At 39.7% G+C, this 17,948-nt stretch overlaps 1 protein-coding gene across 2 annotated transcripts in view; it reads left to right on the top strand.

Moving 5' to 3' along the window:
* LOC107563913 (netrin receptor UNC5D-like) overlaps positions 1-17,948 on the top strand; it is a 230,785-nt gene that overhangs the window by 201,885 nt on the left and 10,952 nt on the right. For both annotated transcript variants that reach the window (XM_016248895.1, XM_016248894.1), the window contains exons 10-12: positions 2,292-2,696; positions 6,526-6,610; positions 16,481-16,652. In XM_016248895.1, the coding sequence (XP_016104381.1) occupies positions 2,292-2,696; positions 6,526-6,610; positions 16,481-16,652 (662 nt within the window). The remainder of the gene's footprint in view (positions 1-2,291; positions 2,697-6,525; positions 6,611-16,480; positions 16,653-17,948) is intronic.

The raw sequence follows: 17,948 nt of genomic DNA, 5'->3' as shown, positions 1-17,948 counted from the left end.
ATATATATATATATATATATATATTAGGGCTGTCATCGTTAACACATGCGATTAATTTTACAATCCTTAAATCGTTAAAATTTAACGCAAAATTACTGAAGCACAATTTCTATTCTAACCCTTTAACCCAATTTTGCTTCTCTGCTTGTGATCAGATCATTTTAAGCTGCTAAACTCTGGGAAAGTTTTCAATCCAGTAAGCGAATGCACTCAAACAATCCGTCCAAAACAGTGCTAATATAAAGGAAACCAGGCTGATTACATCAGCGATTGCAGAGAAAACAGAGACTCGCGTTGCGTTTTAAGTTAATTATTCATTCCAGTGTGTTTCGCTTTAAAACACGAGCTCTGTTCGGTATCGCAACTTGGCTTCTCTAAAATGTAAAAAAAAGTTCTTTGCTGTTGCACTGTACACATACTACAAAATTCAGATTTTTTTCTTTCATATGTGCTTATATGGGCTCCTTATATAATTTGGTGTCCTTTTGGCGTTTCTAAGTGTCCTTTTTTTGGAAAGACATCTAAATGTATCTTGAAAAAAGCTTGCAGAAAATATAGATTTTTGAGAATTACCCTTCAGTCTTTTGGTTTACTTTGCTGGATATAGTAAATGATGACAAAATAAACATTTGAAACAAGATAAATGGTCTATGCTTAATTTCATGAAGTGTGCGATTAATCGCGATTAATCACAGAAAAAGGATGTGATTAATTAGATTAAAAATGTTAATCAATTGACAGCCCTAATATATATGTATATTAATCTTGAGCCAATCATATATTTGAAACGTGTTGGTAAAACATGTATTTCACAAAACGTTCTACTTAAATTATATATAGAGAGATGCACTAACAATTTTTCTGTGCCAATACGTATATCCAATTATTTAGAATGATAATAAATTACACAATTTTGAAAGAAATGCAATTTAATACATTTTATGCTTTCCATATCAACATGTTTTCCATGTTTCAGAGTAATTGCTCTCAGTTTTAAACAGAAGATATTAACATTCTTAACTCGCATTAACTGAATTCATGCACTACTGTAGTGCCGACATGTTTTTAATTGACAGGATATAATCCGCCCTGAACATCAGCTGTTTTTTAAACAATCAGCCGATGTCTGATGGCAGAGATAATTGCTTTTAATGCATATACATCAGTGCATCCCTAATAAATAAATAAGTATATTATTATTTTTGGCAGAATATACAGATCTTTTGAAAGGGTGTCAGTGGTGATTTTTTTCCCTTAAAAACTAACCAGCCAAACCATGACCCACTGAATTGAATGAACTCTACTCAAAAACAGGGCTGTATTTTCTCATTAATCATTTAATGTCTGCTAAATATTAAATGATTTATTAAAAACATGCAAAACCCAGGGATGTACTATAGACAACTTTTTGAATGATGGATGTTTGAATTCCTTGGAAACCTGCAGAGCTTTTGGTTGAATTCTGCAGGTTCAGATTCAGTGAAGGTCTACTCATCAACATAAAGACACAATTCTATGTGTATAGTAGACCTACTGTACAGATACTGTTGGGTCTGTAGTTGTACACTGATGTATGATCGAAGGTCAAGCATTCAAAAATGTAGCCAGCAAAATCACTGCTATTTGTCTGTGATGCACACACAGGAGTTTCAAGCTGTGTCTGAGTCAATCCAAAGATGTCTAAAATAATGAAAATCCAAGGATGTCTAAGCTCAAAAGGTGAAATCTAATTCTTTGATTTCTTATTGTTTTTTATGTAATTTATTGAAAAAGCTTTTCAAGTAATTCATATTTTAATTAAAAATGCATATTTTTATTCATACACCATGAATACACTTGAGTTTACACACAGGTTTATAAAAAAAAATCAAAATTTGTTTTAAGGTAAGTTTGTTATCATTTTAAACATAGCGTTTTCTAAATTAATATTAATCGTTGTAATATTAAACAAAACCTCACAACATTTAAAAAGCATATACTAATAAAATAATAATTTTATTATTATTATTATTATTATGTGTTTATTAAGATTTATGCCTCCTTATTTTGGTCACACTTTAGTTTGGGGACTAATTCTAACTATTAACTACGACTTTTGCCTCAATAAACTCATAATTTGCAGATTATTAATAGTTAGTAAATTAGCTGTTAAGCTTCTTTTATAGAAGATGTGTATTCAAGCCATTCTATGTATGAATTGCATTTTAAATGCATTTTTGAATAGTTTAATAAATCCAGACAAACAATTGAGCAGCATGTCATTGACCCGTCTACCATACTTTGTGTTCCAGGTAACCCTCTGTTAATGAACTCCTCCATGCAGCCAGACCTGACCGTGTCACGGACCTACACCGGCCCCATCTGTTTCCCTGACTCCATGGAGAAGGAGCTCATCCCTGAACCTGCACTCTTTGACCCCCTTCCTGACCTCAAGGTCAAAGTTCACAGCTCCTTTATGGTGTCCCTGGGTGTGTCTGAGAGGGCGGAGTATCATGCGAAAGCGCCTTCCCAAACATTTCCTCGCGGTGTGGTGCAGGAGATCGGAGGCGGTGGAGGCACGCTGGGTGGGAGAGGGAAGAGCCAGCTGGCTCCCGTCCAGTCAGCTCTGCTCTCCAGTATGATGACTGGCAAGCGACCGCTCAGGACCAGCGGGGTGTTCGGGCACGGTGGAGGACGACTGGTGGTGCCCAACGCAGGTGTGTGTTTACTGCATGCTGTAGAAAGATTAAAGAAGTGTGAGAGAATCAAACATTTTAAGTGAAAAAAATGCAACAAAGCAAACTGCAGCTGAATACGGAATAGTTTCAGTCAACAGCCCATTCACAGAAAAGCTGATGCTTATTAAGAATATTAGACATTTAGCATGTAAGAACTGGCTATCAATTCAAATTCAATTGTTCATGTTCCACAGGAATTGGAATTTGAAGTTTGAATTTGGAATTACTTGAAGGAGATTGTTATCATTGAATTATTATTCTGTAATGAGGTTCTTTATTAGGGAAGGAAGAAGTCGGAGTCAGCGTGACTGAGGCTCGGGTAATTTAATAAGCGTCCTGTAGGAACAGCTAATACAAGCAGGCGCTCTTGTGTGGCAAAACAAACAAAACTTATATAGCACTTCTGCGGTTCTCTATGCCCAGGCCACCGTCTCTCCCCCACGAGTGTTCAGTCTGTCTCTCTCCCTCTCTGTTCCCCCTGAGGCCTTTTACAATCTCTCCAGGCCAGTCACTGAAACGAGAAGCAGGTGAATGTCATCATGCACTTGACCTACTTACTCACCGCTCGTCTCCAAACCGCTCTCTCCCGCTGCAGACTCCGCTAAACCATGCCCCCCTCGCCACATACCCTCACCGCCCCACTCAGGCCGGGGAGCCCTCTGGCCCGCAGCCCCCCCATTCCTGGAGAGGAAGTCCGCCGCGGCCATCTGCGCCCCCGGCCTGTGGATCACCTTGAACTTAAATGGCTGGAGAGCCAAATACCAACGAGTGATCCGCGCATTGGTATCCTTCATGCGGTGGAGCCACTGCAGGGGCGTGTGGTCCAAACAGAGAGTGAACTCCTGCCCCAGGAGATAATAACGGAGGGTGAGAACCACCCACCAGATCGCCAGACACTCCTTTTCAATAGTGCTGTACCTCCTTTTTGGTCTTGGGTCTCGGGCAGGTTGCAACTGCTGCCGTCTTACTAATTTGGGGACGCACCTGCCCGTGGCCCAAGTGGAAGCCCAGATACCGAACCTCCACCTGCCCAACCGCACACTTCTTCGGGTTCGCCGTCAGTCCGGCCCTTCTCAGCGCTCTCAGTACGGACCACACATGCTCCATATGCCGCTGCCAGTCGTTACTATAAATAATAATATCATCTAGATAAGCAGCAGCATATGTCGCATGTGGCCGAAGAATCTTATCCATGAGGCGCTGAAACGTGGCCGGCGGCCCAAACAACCCGAACGGAAGCGTAACGAATTGGTGTAATCCGAACGGCGTGGTGAAGGCCGTTTTTTCTTTGGATAGAGGTGATAAGGGGATCTACCAGTATCCTTTAGTTAAATCCAGTGTCGAATAAAAACAAGCTGCACCCAGCCGATCAAGCAGTTCGTCAACCCGCGGCACTGGATATGCGTCGAATTTCGACACCTGATTAACCTTGCGATAATCCACACAGAATCGTACCGAGCCGTCCATTTTCCTGGGCCTGTAACAAATTCTCCGTCGACAGCCGCCCCAAGGTGTGGAGTTTTGTTCTCAGGTCCAGCACGTTTTGAATTTCATTTCGGCTTTCTGAAGGCCCGTCCTCCCAAGTTTCTCTCAGGACGTCTAGCACCCCACGGGGCTGACGCCCATAGAGAAGCTCAAAAGGGGAGAACCCCGTGGAGGCTTGGGGGACCTCCCGCACAGCGAACAAGAGGGGTTCCAGCCACCTGTTCCAATTTTTGGTGTCTTCGTGAACGAACTTCCGAATCATGGTTTTCAACGTGCGATTAAACCGTTCCACCAGACCGTCTGTTTGTGGGTGGTAGACGCTGGTGCGAATCGACTTAATGCCCAATAATCCGTACAGTTCGCGTAACGTACGTGACATGAACGCCGTGCCTTGATCAGTGAGAATCTCCTTTGGGATTTCCACTCGAGAGATTAACCGAAACAGCGCGTCCGCCACACTTTCCACCGAAATGTTGCGAAACGCGATAATAATACTGGCCAATTCGTCCCCAATATTAGCGGATGCCGGAGGTGCGGATTAATTGTGACCTCCACACTATGTTTTTGACCCCGAAATTGAATCAGCACGGACATTAGAGGATATTCCACCACATCCCCGTGCACACACCGCACCGGAACCATGCGGCTTCTATCCAATGCCTCGAGCTGAATCAAGCTTTGATGGATCGAGGTTTGGTTACACCCCGAATCCACCAAAGCGAGATAAATACCCCCCTTAATACTCACAGGTATTTGGTTAGGCCAGCTTGATCGGGGGCAGCCTGTGGGTCGTCCGGGACCCGGATCAGTGCCCCGACCTCCATCACCGGGCACCGGTCAATGAAATGTCCGGGGTCCCCGCAATGCCAACAGGCCGGCCCAGACTTCCCCGCCGCCCTAGTGGCAGGAAGTGGGTCAAGGGACTGGCGTGGAGAGAGCGGGAAAAAGGGAAGTGCTGTGGATCCCGCCCCGGCTCATCTCCGACCGCTCTCTCCCGCTGCAGACTCCGCTAAACCACGCCCCCCCTCGCCACAAATTCATATATCCATTTCATTATGCATTGTTTAAGGCTGGGATTTAAATAAGTAAATAAAATATATAAAATATAATACAATTATAAATGGTAGTATATATATTTTCTCCCGTCTTTAGTGTCACATAATCCTTTAGAAATCATTCTAATATGCTGCTTTGGTGCTCAAGAAACAGTTAAGTGTTAAATAATATTTGTGTTGCTTAATATTATTGTGTAAATATGTTTTATCAGGTTTTTTTATGAATACAAAGTTTAAAAGAACAGCATACAATGTCTTTACTGTCTTTTTTGATGAATTTAATGCACCCTGCTAAATAGGTTTTATTATATATATATATTATGTATAGTTTTTATGTTTTGTAACATTTTGTTTTGCATGTATTTGTTTTATTTTTTATTTTATTTATTAATAGCAAGTTAACAAGATAACCTTAAGATATTCCACATTATTCTAAAAGTTCATAAAAATAAGAAATAATAATAAAATGCTGTTGTTTACATGTCCTTTCTAAGTGGGTGGTTCTATGCCAAAATGACTTGCTTCTTAAATATAGGGAGAGATGAGCTGGTATGCACACACACACACACACACACACACACATACCAGTCTCTTCTTTATTCTCTCTCCGTTTCTCTTTTCATGTCTTTCTCTCTCATGCTCAGTATATCCAGTGCACACAGCACTCAGTGGCTGAGAGAGGGGGCAGCTGACAGAGATGCAGACAGACCAGCAGGGCGGCATTGATTTAGGAGTCTCTAGGGTCCATCTCTCTCTCCATCTCTCTTCTTTACACTCCCTTGCTCTTTTCCACCTCTGATCCTGTCACATGCAGTAAAGAGCCTTGACAGGCTGGCAGAAGTGTGTGAGAAAGGTTAGAGGCTAGTGCATCTGTTCTCGCTCAGCCTTTTTAAGACCTTTACAGACGAGTAGTGACTCTTACAACTCTACAGGCGCCTTGTCACTTCACAAGGTGTGTGCACATGTGCGTTGTACACAAACCTTCGTAAAGGGGTTTTTGAATTGATTTTTAAGAAGACGTGTTGTCATGCACGAGTCCCACAATATAAATGTTCAGTTGTTTCTAAATTCCAGTTTCCAAATTTCAAATTCCAAATTTGCTTGCACCAAACTATTCATTCTGCAGAAAGGGCCTCTGGGAAATTAAGGGTGTTTCCAAAAGAGGAACTTTGTTTGTTCCAGTTTAGCATCAAAGTCCCATTCCATCATGTTGTCAAATCATATAAATTGTTTGGTTTTGTGTGTGTGTGTGTGTTGTCTTCTGCTAGGTGTGAGTTTGCTGGTGCCTCACGGTGCAATTGAAGAGGACACAACCTGGGAACTGTACATGAGCATTACCCAGCAGGACTCAAGGTAATATAGCCAGGACACTGACGCACAAAAGCGAGACTGTATTCAACTCGCTTTTCTGTTCTGTTCCAAAACCTAGAGAGCTGCCTACGGAAAGAGAATTTTAAAACCCAACGTGGAGGCTAATCCAACTTAATTATGCTGTCTTAAGATAACTCATTTTTGCCCAGTTCTAAGGCCCTTTGTAGAGAATTGCAATTTAGTGAAATATATAGAAGATGCCGGACAAAACCTTATCAGCCATTCAATACTGAAAAATATCAATAAAAATTATTTTAAAAACAAATGAACCAAAACCAATGACCAATTAGGATTAGTGTTATTTTAGTATGACAGAAATGCTATTATAGTTTTTATTAAAATAAATTATATTATAAATGATAAATTAAATATATATATTCCGTTTTCATTGTAAGTTGTTAATGTTTTAGTAATTTTGTTGTGTGTTTTTGTCATTATTATTAGATTATAGGGTTTGGGTTCTGGGTAGTATATCGATATATTTATTATTAATTTTTATTTAAGTTGTAGTTATTTTAGTACATCAAGTTGTTTTTTTTAAGTGATTTTTATTTTAAGTTTTACATAATATATATTTAGACAGCTACTTATGTTGGCAGTAGGCATCAAGGCAGCTCACTAAGTTACAGAAATGAGCTTTTCTCTCACACACAAACTGCTGATTTGGTGCTTTTCTAGCTAGTGGACTAGTCTAGCTATGTTAAATTAGCTTGCCATCCAGGAACGTCTTGTTGGTGAAGCTGGTAGGCCAAGGTGGTGTGTATCACACCAGCATCCAAAACATAATGGTAGGGCACATTTCTTTTTGTTCCTGTTTCTTACTTTCTGTACCTCAATTTTCCCTTCTTACCATCAATCTTACCCCACTTGCTGGATCTAGCAGTCAGTCAGACTTGCTCTCTGCTAAGAGCTGGCATTATGTTTCAGAGGCAGCGCTGTAGTTACGAAGACAGGCCAGTATATTGAAGGCAGCTAGGTGCGACCGGCTCTCCTGAGGCTCATTTAAGAAGGTGTACTTTTATAGCGTTAGTATGCTGGGCCTGTGTGCGAGAGTGGTAAAACACATCCGAGTCAAGCAGGTTATCAGCCAGCTGTGCCACCCTGTCGCAACAAGGGAAAAAAAGATGGTGACTCTGAAACAATGGCACAGTACTCGACCTGAGACCAGCCCTGTGGGCATCATGCTGCGATGTAAGCATACTAAATCAGTGGTTATCAGCACTATTGACTCCAAGGTCCCCCATCTCCACAACAATATTTAAAGACCCCCCCTTGCCCTAGTATTTTTTAACCTGTTTTTTAATCCATGTACTCTACTTTCTACAATTAAAATAAAATAATAAATAAATAATTAAATAAATAAATAAATAATTTAATTACAGGATTCCAGAAGTTTTAGGAACTGAATGTTCTTCAGGGGTCCCGCTGTTTTTATCCAATTAATTTACATGACTCCTGATTGTTTATGATTTACTAATTAAACATAAGGGATAAGGACTTTTAAAAATAATTAAGTATTTGAGTTTGGCATAACTAATAACTTGTGTAAAAACTTTTCTGGTATATAATTATTTACACTAAAGTATATTATGTTTCATACCTCAAACTTAGAATCTGGGTTTGATGTTACAACCTGTTCCAAATGAACATATTTTGTCAAGTAAAGTGAATTTCTACAGATATCCCAGTGAACATTATATAGGGACGCTGTATATCGTAACGCAGTGTTTCAGGAGTGGAAATCTCACAGAACGCCACTTGCTTTGTTCTGGTGAGCTGCTTAACTCTGGGATTAACCCCCAAAAAATTACGAGTAAACTTTGGCGAAGGAGGATTTAAAACTAAAGTTGTAAAACTCACGAATGTCACCTACAATCAGACGGAAGACACCTTTCGCTTCACTCTCAATCCTCAGTCGCTGTCATAGGCTCACTGGGATTGATAGAGATCAAAGGTCACAAGTGTTCAGAGATTCTTCAGCACTCATAGATGAAAACCTCAATCTCAGCAAGTCCGCAGATGAAGGTACCTGCTAGCGTTCGATAAGCTCAGAGCTGTTTGCTTCCCCATCTCCCATTCGACACGCCAACACCACCGCAATGCAGCTCTCAGTCAGTCAAACTCTAGCTGCTCAGCCCAGCTGTCAGTCAAAGCCTATCTTTTGACAGTTGTGATGAGTGGCGGGGAGAAATTCAATCCACAACACTGCAATCTTACGACCAAGCATCTACAGAAGGTGGAGAGAGGGGGTTTAGAAGAAGAGAGAAGCAGAAATCAATCTGCAGAACCTCCTAAATTTAGCCACACGATCTCCAGAGTCCTCATAACAGCGGCTATAGAGAGCAGAGTCATAAAAAAGGATCAATCAGAGACTCTTTTTATTTGTTCACGGTGATAGGATTGAGTTTGCTCAGACCTCTAAGCTATTTGCAGAGCTTAAAGCTCTCCTGTACACTTCTCTGTGGATTCACCTGGACATCACACCGAACATTTGTATTACTAGGAAGTGATTCACACTGTGTTAATGAAAGCAGATTTGTTTGTTTTAGTTTTTTGCTATCCTAGCGGATATTAAACTTGTAAATCAAAAGGTGATGCATTTCCTCATTATTAGTGCTGCATCTCCAGCTCCTCTTTACATCTGATGAACCATGGGAAATGAATAATGGCTGGACCCTTGCCTGCTAGCTAGCAGTCACTTTTGACAGGACTAGACTGCACTTTTTAATGTCTGTTCACACTGACAGCGATTTACAGTGACAAAGCAATGGCTGACAATAAATAGCAGAGTTTAAATAATGTTGTTCAACTTGATGATATGATGTATTATGTACATTTTCATAAACATTTTTCACCTCCAGAATGATTTATTTTTAATTGCAAGGAAACAAATTCCTTGAATGCAATGACATCATCTCAACAGCAGCATTATTTTCAAAATGAATGTCCAGTAATGCAGCCCGGCACAGTATAAATAACATTAGGGCATCCAAATTCTTCCAGTGATCAGCAACACAGCCTGATGTGTCAAAATTGCCTTCAGTGCAAACAGAGCTTTCCAGTCAAACACTTCCAGTCTTCTCGTAGTCAGTGTGATCTATGAGAGATAATTGTTCATATTGATCAGGCCATAATGTCTGCGGCATAAAATGCGGTGAAGAAGCTTGTGGTGGTGGTTTCCTGAGGGAGCAGTTTTGGTTTTAATTTGTTGAAGTCTGTTCTCTGTTTGTTTGGTCTCTGGGCTTGTGTCTGTTTGAGGAGGAAAAAGGTGACAGCAGATAAGAAATAAAAATTCACAATCAGGGAATCATACACCAATTTATTTTATTTTATTCTTTATTTATTTTTTTATTTATTGGAGAGGGGTCCAGTGGTGCTCATGGTTCACTTAATAACACACGAAATAACACAACCAAAGAAATTTGTGTTTTTTTTGCATTCATTTTTTACTAGTTACTAGTTCATTTTATAGCATAAGGGTGTATTCACACCTGTCTTGTTTGGTTCGATTGAATCGAACTCAAGTTCGTTTTCCCCCCTTGGTGCGGCTCTTTTGGGCAGGTGTGAATACAGCAATCGCACTCAGGTGTGGACCAAACAACTGCACCGAGACCCAGCTGAAGAGGTGGTCTCGGTCCGCTTCCAAACGAACTCTGGTATGCTTGAGAATTTCTGTCCAATGAATGGATGACCTTTAGCACACGTGTGTTTTTTTACAATTTCTGGTTCACTTGCAAAAAGGGCGGTGTGAAAGTGAACCACACCAAACAAAAAAAAAATCAACATTGTATTTGTTCCGGACCAAAGCAAGTGAACTAGCAGACTTTCCTGGTCTGAATACACCCTAAGATATTCTAGTGTAGCGGTAAACTAGACTCCTTTTTATAATTTTCCACAGGAAAAAAATAATGATTTGCAAATGTGAATGAACAACATGGAAAATTTTAGTGTAACTGAGATACACGATATTATAGTGTTTGATTTTTGTATTTTATTTTATTTCAGTTAATGTGTATTGTATTTTAATTAATGATTTTTATGGGTTTAGTTTTAGTTATAGTTAATTACCCTGCTGCCAAAGCAGTTTTTCAACATAGTTATCTAACATATTTTTTTTCCTCATTCAAAACCCACATCTGATCTCCACCAATCAGGTCTCCACACCATTGTAATTAATAGGTCTGTTTATTTAAAAGGCGCAGGGGGCATCTGAATCATCCAGATCAATCAATATTGAGCCCCCTCCAACGGTTTTTCATTTGTTTACCGCTGTTCGTGATATTTCAGCAAATATGAGACATTTTGTTCCATTTGATGTGCGTTTTATGTGCATTAATGTTTTTCTAGTGTCTGCGAGAGTTTCATGAAATGGCTGTAAATGTCAAGTAATGCTCTTTCTCCTCTCCAGAATGGCAAAACAAACTTAGCTGCTTCATCTGCGTTAATTGCCTTTATTTCAGACACAAAAGAGTTTGGATACAATGCCAATAGATGGAGGATGTTAGGAGAGAACAGGTAATTACTCAATATAAATATATCAACATGTAAACAAGCAGTGCAGATGCAGTGAGAGAGCGATTACAAGGCTGTTAAGTGACTGGCCTGTTGGTACGGTACAGTGTCAAATGCTGTAATTGGACGGCTGTCTCAGCCCGCCACCTACTGAGAATGAAAAACGGCACCGAATGTAAAATAAACACTTGATATTCTGCCCGTATGTTCATCAGAAGCATTGTTATTAGTGGTGCTTTTGTCTAAATCCATAGCCTTAAAGGAATAGTATGCCCAAAATTAAAATTCATTCATCTTTTCCTCACCATCATTTTGTTCCAAACTTGTATGTCTTTCTGTCTTCTGTAAAACATAAAATAATATTTTGAAAATATTTTTGGCCATAACATGGAAGTCAATGGACACTAAAACTGTTTGGCTACTAGTATTCTTCAAAATATCTTCACATACTGTAGGCATTTAAGTGTTGAACTTTGACCTGTTTTTGCTACAATCATAAATAATACCTCAAATTACACTCTTAAAAATAAAGGTTCCAAAATAGGGCTTTCACAGCAATGTGATATATTTTACCACACAGCAACATACTAAAGACAGAACACCTTAGCAGAGACTGTCGATAGCAGAGAGTTTTACATGGACAAACACCACTCATACGTATTAAAATCTAGTCTAGAATCTCTGTGCAAAGAGTAAAGTATAGTAAATCATCACGGTTCTGTTAACAGCAGGTGTCTGGTTCATGTAATCTGCTGTGTCAATGTGTCAGTTCTCCATGGCGCCTCCCAGGCCAGCCTGACTCCCCCTGATGTAGATGACTAACCCTTGTTGAGGATCCACAGCAGTCATATCGATCGACGCTAACACATCCAAACTGTCTCAGTATGTCACCAGGCTCCTCAGAAAGCACTTCAAACAACACCATCGACCAGTGAACTCACACACGCACACACTTACTGATCCACACCCGATCAAGTCCAACTGCCCTCTGGAATCACTTCAACCAGTGCAAAGTACAATATACTCTATCTGTATTAGTGCTGAGTCTGCAGGCTAATCTGTTGTGTTTGTGTTTGCAGGAAGAGCTGTGTGGCTACTTGACATGTTTCCATTAACAAATCTGCTTGTGTTTCTAGCTAATGTTTGTTCATGGTGTTATTGCAGTAGCTTACCCTCACGTTTATTAACCAAACTAATTCCATTTATTTCAACATCGGCATCTTCTGGTGAAATCAATACTGTTATTTTGACACTGCAGCACATATTGAGTGAGGATTTTCCCTTGAGCGTTTCACACAAGTTGTTCTCTTGATCTGTATTTTATTTTAAAGGTGACAAATCATGAAAATCTGACTTTTCCCAGTTTTAAGTGCTATAATCAGGTCCCTGGTGCATCTACCAATCAAGGAAACGCGAAAAAGATTGGCCCAGTAACTTTGTTTTGGTAAGCCTTTTTCTGCAAGCGTCTGGAAAAACGAGAGCGTCTTATTTTGCTCCCTTGGTGACGTGGCAAAGGGATCTCATTATCATATTACCGCCCCTTGATCTGTAAGTTTCCACCCACGGCACCGTCATTGTGTTTTCGCAAGCGACAACGGTGTTCCAGTTCTAATCCCATGGCAAAAGTTTGAGCAAAACATGCTAACTTTTCTGCCTTTGGCTGCACAGATGAGCACAGAACACTATTTAGAGTCCCAGCCTCAGAGGAGACAAGAGAGCAGTGGATTTATTGATGTATTTACCGTATATTGCTGCTGCCACACAGATCTAATATACAGTGCCTTGCGAAAGTATTCATACCCCATACATTTTTTCACATTTTGTTATGTTGCTGCCTTATGTTAAACTGCTTTAAATAACTTTTTTTCCACATCAATCTACACTCCATACACCATACTGACAAAGCAAAAACAGAATTGTCACAACTTCGTAAATTTATTACAAATAAAAAAAAAAATTAAATAAGTACATTGCATAAGTATTCATACACTTAACTAAATATTTTGCTGAAGCACCTTTACAGTCTCAAGTCTTTTTTGTTTGATGTGACAAGCTTTGATCATCATCATTTGGCAATTATCTGCCATTCTTCTCCTCACCTCTTCACCTCTCAAGCTCTGTCAGGTTGGATGGGAGAAAATGCACATTTTCAAGTTTCTCCAGAAATATTTGATTGGGTTCGAGCTCAGGCTCAAGGACATTCACAGAGTTGTCTATAAGCCACTCTTGCTGTGTGCTTAGGTTCATTGTCCTCTTGGAAGGTGAACCTTCTGCCCAGTCTGAGGTTCTGAATGCTCTGGACTGGGTTTTCATTAAGGCTAACTCAATATTTTGGTGCATTGAGCTTGTCTTCTACTCTAATGTGTCCCTCCGTCCCTGCCACTAAAAAACAGCCCCACAGCATGAGGCTGCTACCAGCACACTTTACTTTTGGGGTGGTACTCTTCAGGTGATTAGCAGTGCCTGGTTTCCTTCAAACATGATGCTTGGAACGGAGGTTCATCAGACCAGAGACTCTTGTTTCTCAGAGTCTGAGAGTCCTTTAGGTGTTTTTATGCAAAATCCAAGTGTGTTTTCATGTGTCTTCACTGAGGAGAAGATTGAGTCTGGCCACTCCGACATAAAGCCCAGATCGGTGGAGTGTTGCAGTGATATTTGTCCTTCTATAGATTTCTCCCATCTGCATATATGATCATGGAGTTCAACTAGAGTGACCATCATGTTCTTGGTCACCACTCTAACCAAGACCCTTCTCCATCAATTGCTCAGTTTGGCCAGGAGGCCAGCTCTAGGAAGAGTCCTGGTTGTTTCAAACTTCTTCCATTAAGGGTAACAGAGACTATGTGCTTCTGTGACCCTTCAAAGAAGCAGATTTTTTTTTCTGAACTCTTCTCCAGATGTGTGGCTTGACAAAACCTGTTTCTGAGCTCTACAGGCAGTTATTTTGACCTCAGGGCTTGGTTTTTGCTCTGATATGCATTATCAGCTATTAGACCTTTTATTAAGATGTGTGTGCCTTTCCAAATCATACCAATTCCATTGAATTTGCCACAGGTTAACTTCACTCGAAGTGTAGTAATATCTACAAGCAAATAAATGCTCCTGAGCTAAATTTCAACTGTCCCAGATACTTATGCAATGGAATCATTTAAGTTTTTTATTTTTAATAAATTTGCAAAGATGTTAAAAACCTGTTTTTTGCTTTACCGTTATGGTTTATGGAGTGTAGATTGATGTGGGAAAAAGTAATTTAAAGCAGTTTGGCATAAGGCAGCAACTTAACAAAATGTGAAAAAAATGAAGGGGTATGAATATTTTCGCAAGGCACTGTAAACATGCGATTTATTTCCCAGCTGTTTACCTTCACAGACATAACCAACTGTTTTTGTAACTCATGTGTTTTTAACGTAAACTTGTGTGTGAATGAGAACTTAGTTTAGTACTCACATGCGGTGAAAGCCGCTTTCTGTCCATGCATGTGCTTCGGATGTGTGCTCTCAGAAAACCGTACATAAGAAGTTTAAACTAATATGGTTTAAAATGCATGATTTCAGCGCGACAAACATGATAATCAGAACCAAAACAGATGTTTTTTCAGCAGGTACGAGCTGTAATAGCGCAGCTCTATTCTGTTAAAGGGGGCGGGGAGCAGCAGCTCATTTGCATTTAAAGAGACAGGCACGAAACACAGCGTGTTTCTGCTTCCACTCAAAACAGGTATTTTCAAAATGATATAATAAATCTGTGGGGTATTTTGAGCTGAAACTTCACAGACACATTCTGGGGACACCAGAGACTTATATTACATAGTGTAAAAAGGGGCATAATATGTTTCCTTTAATAGTGGACAGTAAGTTTTCAAGTTTAAATTTTAGTCAAATAAAACCGATTCACTGCTTTACTGCACACTGTTATTAAGGGGTTAAATAAATTCTAAAGGCCCACACCAAGACCGGTAACTATAGCAATAACTATATTAGTGTCCACACCAATGGACAATTATGTTCTGTTTATTATAAGCATGTGCTGCAGTTTTGTCGTCTGCCACTTTAAATGCTCAAGCGCTTTAAAATTCAGGTGGATTCTGATTGGCTGTCAATGTTTGTTATCGTTCAAAAACTCATGATATGATATCAACAATATGATTGCTCTTTGTCGTTAGTTGTGGTGTGGATTTATTATTAAAACTTTGTAGGTATAGTTATCATTATAGTTCTCATATTTACTGTTGCTGCCCTCCAGTTTCTTCTCTTTTCTATTATATCTGTGTGTTTGGAAAGTTGATCAAATTTGAAGTAAATGCGGTTTTAGGGAGATTATCCTAAAATTAAGCATGTAGTGTTAGTTCTGGCAGGTCACGCGAGTCAAGCTTGCATCAGCTGACTCTCATCTATCACAGCATTCCTATATAAGCTCTATTCTGTATTATTCAGCAGCTTTTTTGCTTTCTCAGGAGCAAATTTCCCTCCTCCATCCCCAACTCCTCCTTTCGCATAGTCCTGGCTTTCCGATATTCCTTGTTGAATCAGACTCCTTTATCTTGAATAATGTTACACTTAAATATCATTAAGTACATTAATGATATCTGCTTTGTTCTGTTCTGTTTACACTATAGGGGGGTTATTATTGCTGCTCTCCCTGCTCATTCGTGACAGGCTGCATGAATGGACAGGGAGTTTTTGCCCATATGCTAAGTGTCTATCATTTTGACGATAGTGGTCCTGAAAGAAATATGGTATAATGTTCTTGCTAGGTCACTTAAAAGGTACTCAGAGAGGACACAATCTGTTTTTTTTTGTTTTTTCCCCACATCTTTAAATAAATGTCACAATTGATTCCAGCCCATGTAAGGATAGTATCCAAAGAGTTGTTTCATTGAAAAGCACACTGAACGCTTCAGTTTTTTCGTATGGGATGTTTTGTAAAGCTTGTCAGAGTTCGCAACAGTAAACAAGGGAGGTGGAGATTAGAGAATGCTTATTTTGAAGACCTGTTGCATGCCATTGGTCCATGATTTTGTACATGTATCTAACTGCATCTATAATATTTACGTCCTTGTAAGTTATTTCTTTTAAGTGAAATTAAATAAATTGTTAAAATGTGTGTGTGTGTGTTTTCACCTGATGTCTAATGACAATTAAGTAGAATCAGAAGCATTACTTTTACATTTATTAATTTAGCAGATGCTTTTATCCAAAGTCACTTACAAATGAGAAAAAACACAGCGGTTAATCATCAGGAACTAACAGTATTAGCAGCGCCGCAATACTAATAATCTTTTTGTTGTTGTTGTTTTGAAATAATATAATCTAATCTCTCTTTCTGTCTCTTTATCTTCAGTGCTTTGTCTGATGAAGGTCAGGAGATACTTTTGAGTCCAGAAGTAACGTACGGCCCTCCTGGCCTGACTCTTTCCTGCCCTGTTGCCTTGACAATAGCCCACTGTGCGGATGTGAATTCAGAAGACTGGAATATCAAGCTTAAGAGACAAACCCAGGACAACAGCTGGGAGGTAAGAGAAATCTGACATAAGAATAGTATCTTTAACCATTGAAGTTAGTCTTTAACTACATAGGGAAGAAATTCCTTGCCGTGAAGGAGTGTAAAGTATGAATCATGTAGTTTAATGGGAAACCGCAGTGTGCTGGTAATTATAAAGTGTCATTCTGAAGTAAAAATGGTGAAGGTTAATATCTGACAGAATCAATAGACAAGTAGGCCAATGTTCCTACATCGCAGAGTCACATTGAGTGCACTTTAAAGGAGCAACTGTCTGTGCTTCTCTTATTAACACCGTCCTTTCTCTTTGATATTTTGCTGTTCTTTATAAAAGTGGGATTCGTACTGCTCTTCAAAGTTGAGTTGGAGCTCACTGATACAAACTGACCCTGGGGAAACCATCTCTGTTTGTGTTTGGGTAGCTGCGAGCTCCTGAGTTTGCAACCTGACATTTATATAGCAGACTATAATCAAACGCAGACACTCTAATTCAAAGACATATCACAATACCAATCAACTCCTTCTCTTTCCGTGCAAGTGAGTCATTTTGATGCCATGTTAAAGACTCTGAGACCTCTGAAATAATGAGCTTTTTTCTTGCCGGCATAATGCCAGAGCAAGTGAGAGGCAGGCTGAGAGTAATGTCCCCACAGAATTGAGAATAACACCTTTTTTGTGCATTTTTACTGTGTGTGAGAGAGACGGAACGCACACTTTAATGTGCACCCACTGATTTGTGGGTAATAGACAATGCTTTCTGTGCAATGGCGTGTTTAGATGTGAAATATCAAGCTTTCCGCCTTCGCAAATGGTTCGGGTCGCTCTGGGGGGCAAAGTTATGCTTAGCTTCAGCTATATTCAGACATTAACATGGAGACCCTGGACTCCGAGTTCCTGCTGGCCGCTACACACCCACTGTTCCTGACATTCAAATACCAGATGCATATAATAATAATCAAGCTGTGCTTCCATCTGCAGAGCTATAAAAAAAGAGAAGCATAATTTTAGCTAAAGATCTTTACCTTTTTCTAACGTGTGTATATTCTTTTATGCTGACTGGGGATTTTATAAAGTGAAGCGGTCTGTGAAAAGCCTCAGGGTTGCCAAAAGTAAGTAGCTGTCAGTGCTTATGACAACGAGGCCTAGTTACTTTGCATTATAAGCAATTGAACCGTGTTCTAGAAAAGAAAAACAGTCGATCAGCATGGAAGCCGCTCTTGAATGTTGAGCTAAGTTATCTCTTAATAATACTTGTACTATAAACATTACAGCATATCCAGGGCCGTTTCTAGCCAATTTGACGCCCTAG

The sequence above is a fragment of the Sinocyclocheilus grahami genome, unplaced genomic scaffold, assembly GCF_001515645.1.
Source record: "Sinocyclocheilus grahami isolate Dianchi unplaced genomic scaffold, SAMN03320097.WGS_v1.1 scaffold897.1, whole genome shotgun sequence".
Taxonomy (NCBI): domain Eukaryota; kingdom Metazoa; phylum Chordata; class Actinopteri; order Cypriniformes; family Cyprinidae; genus Sinocyclocheilus; species Sinocyclocheilus grahami.
The sequence above is the reverse complement of the archived record's forward strand: the minus strand, read 5'-3'. Positions and strand labels throughout refer to the sequence as shown.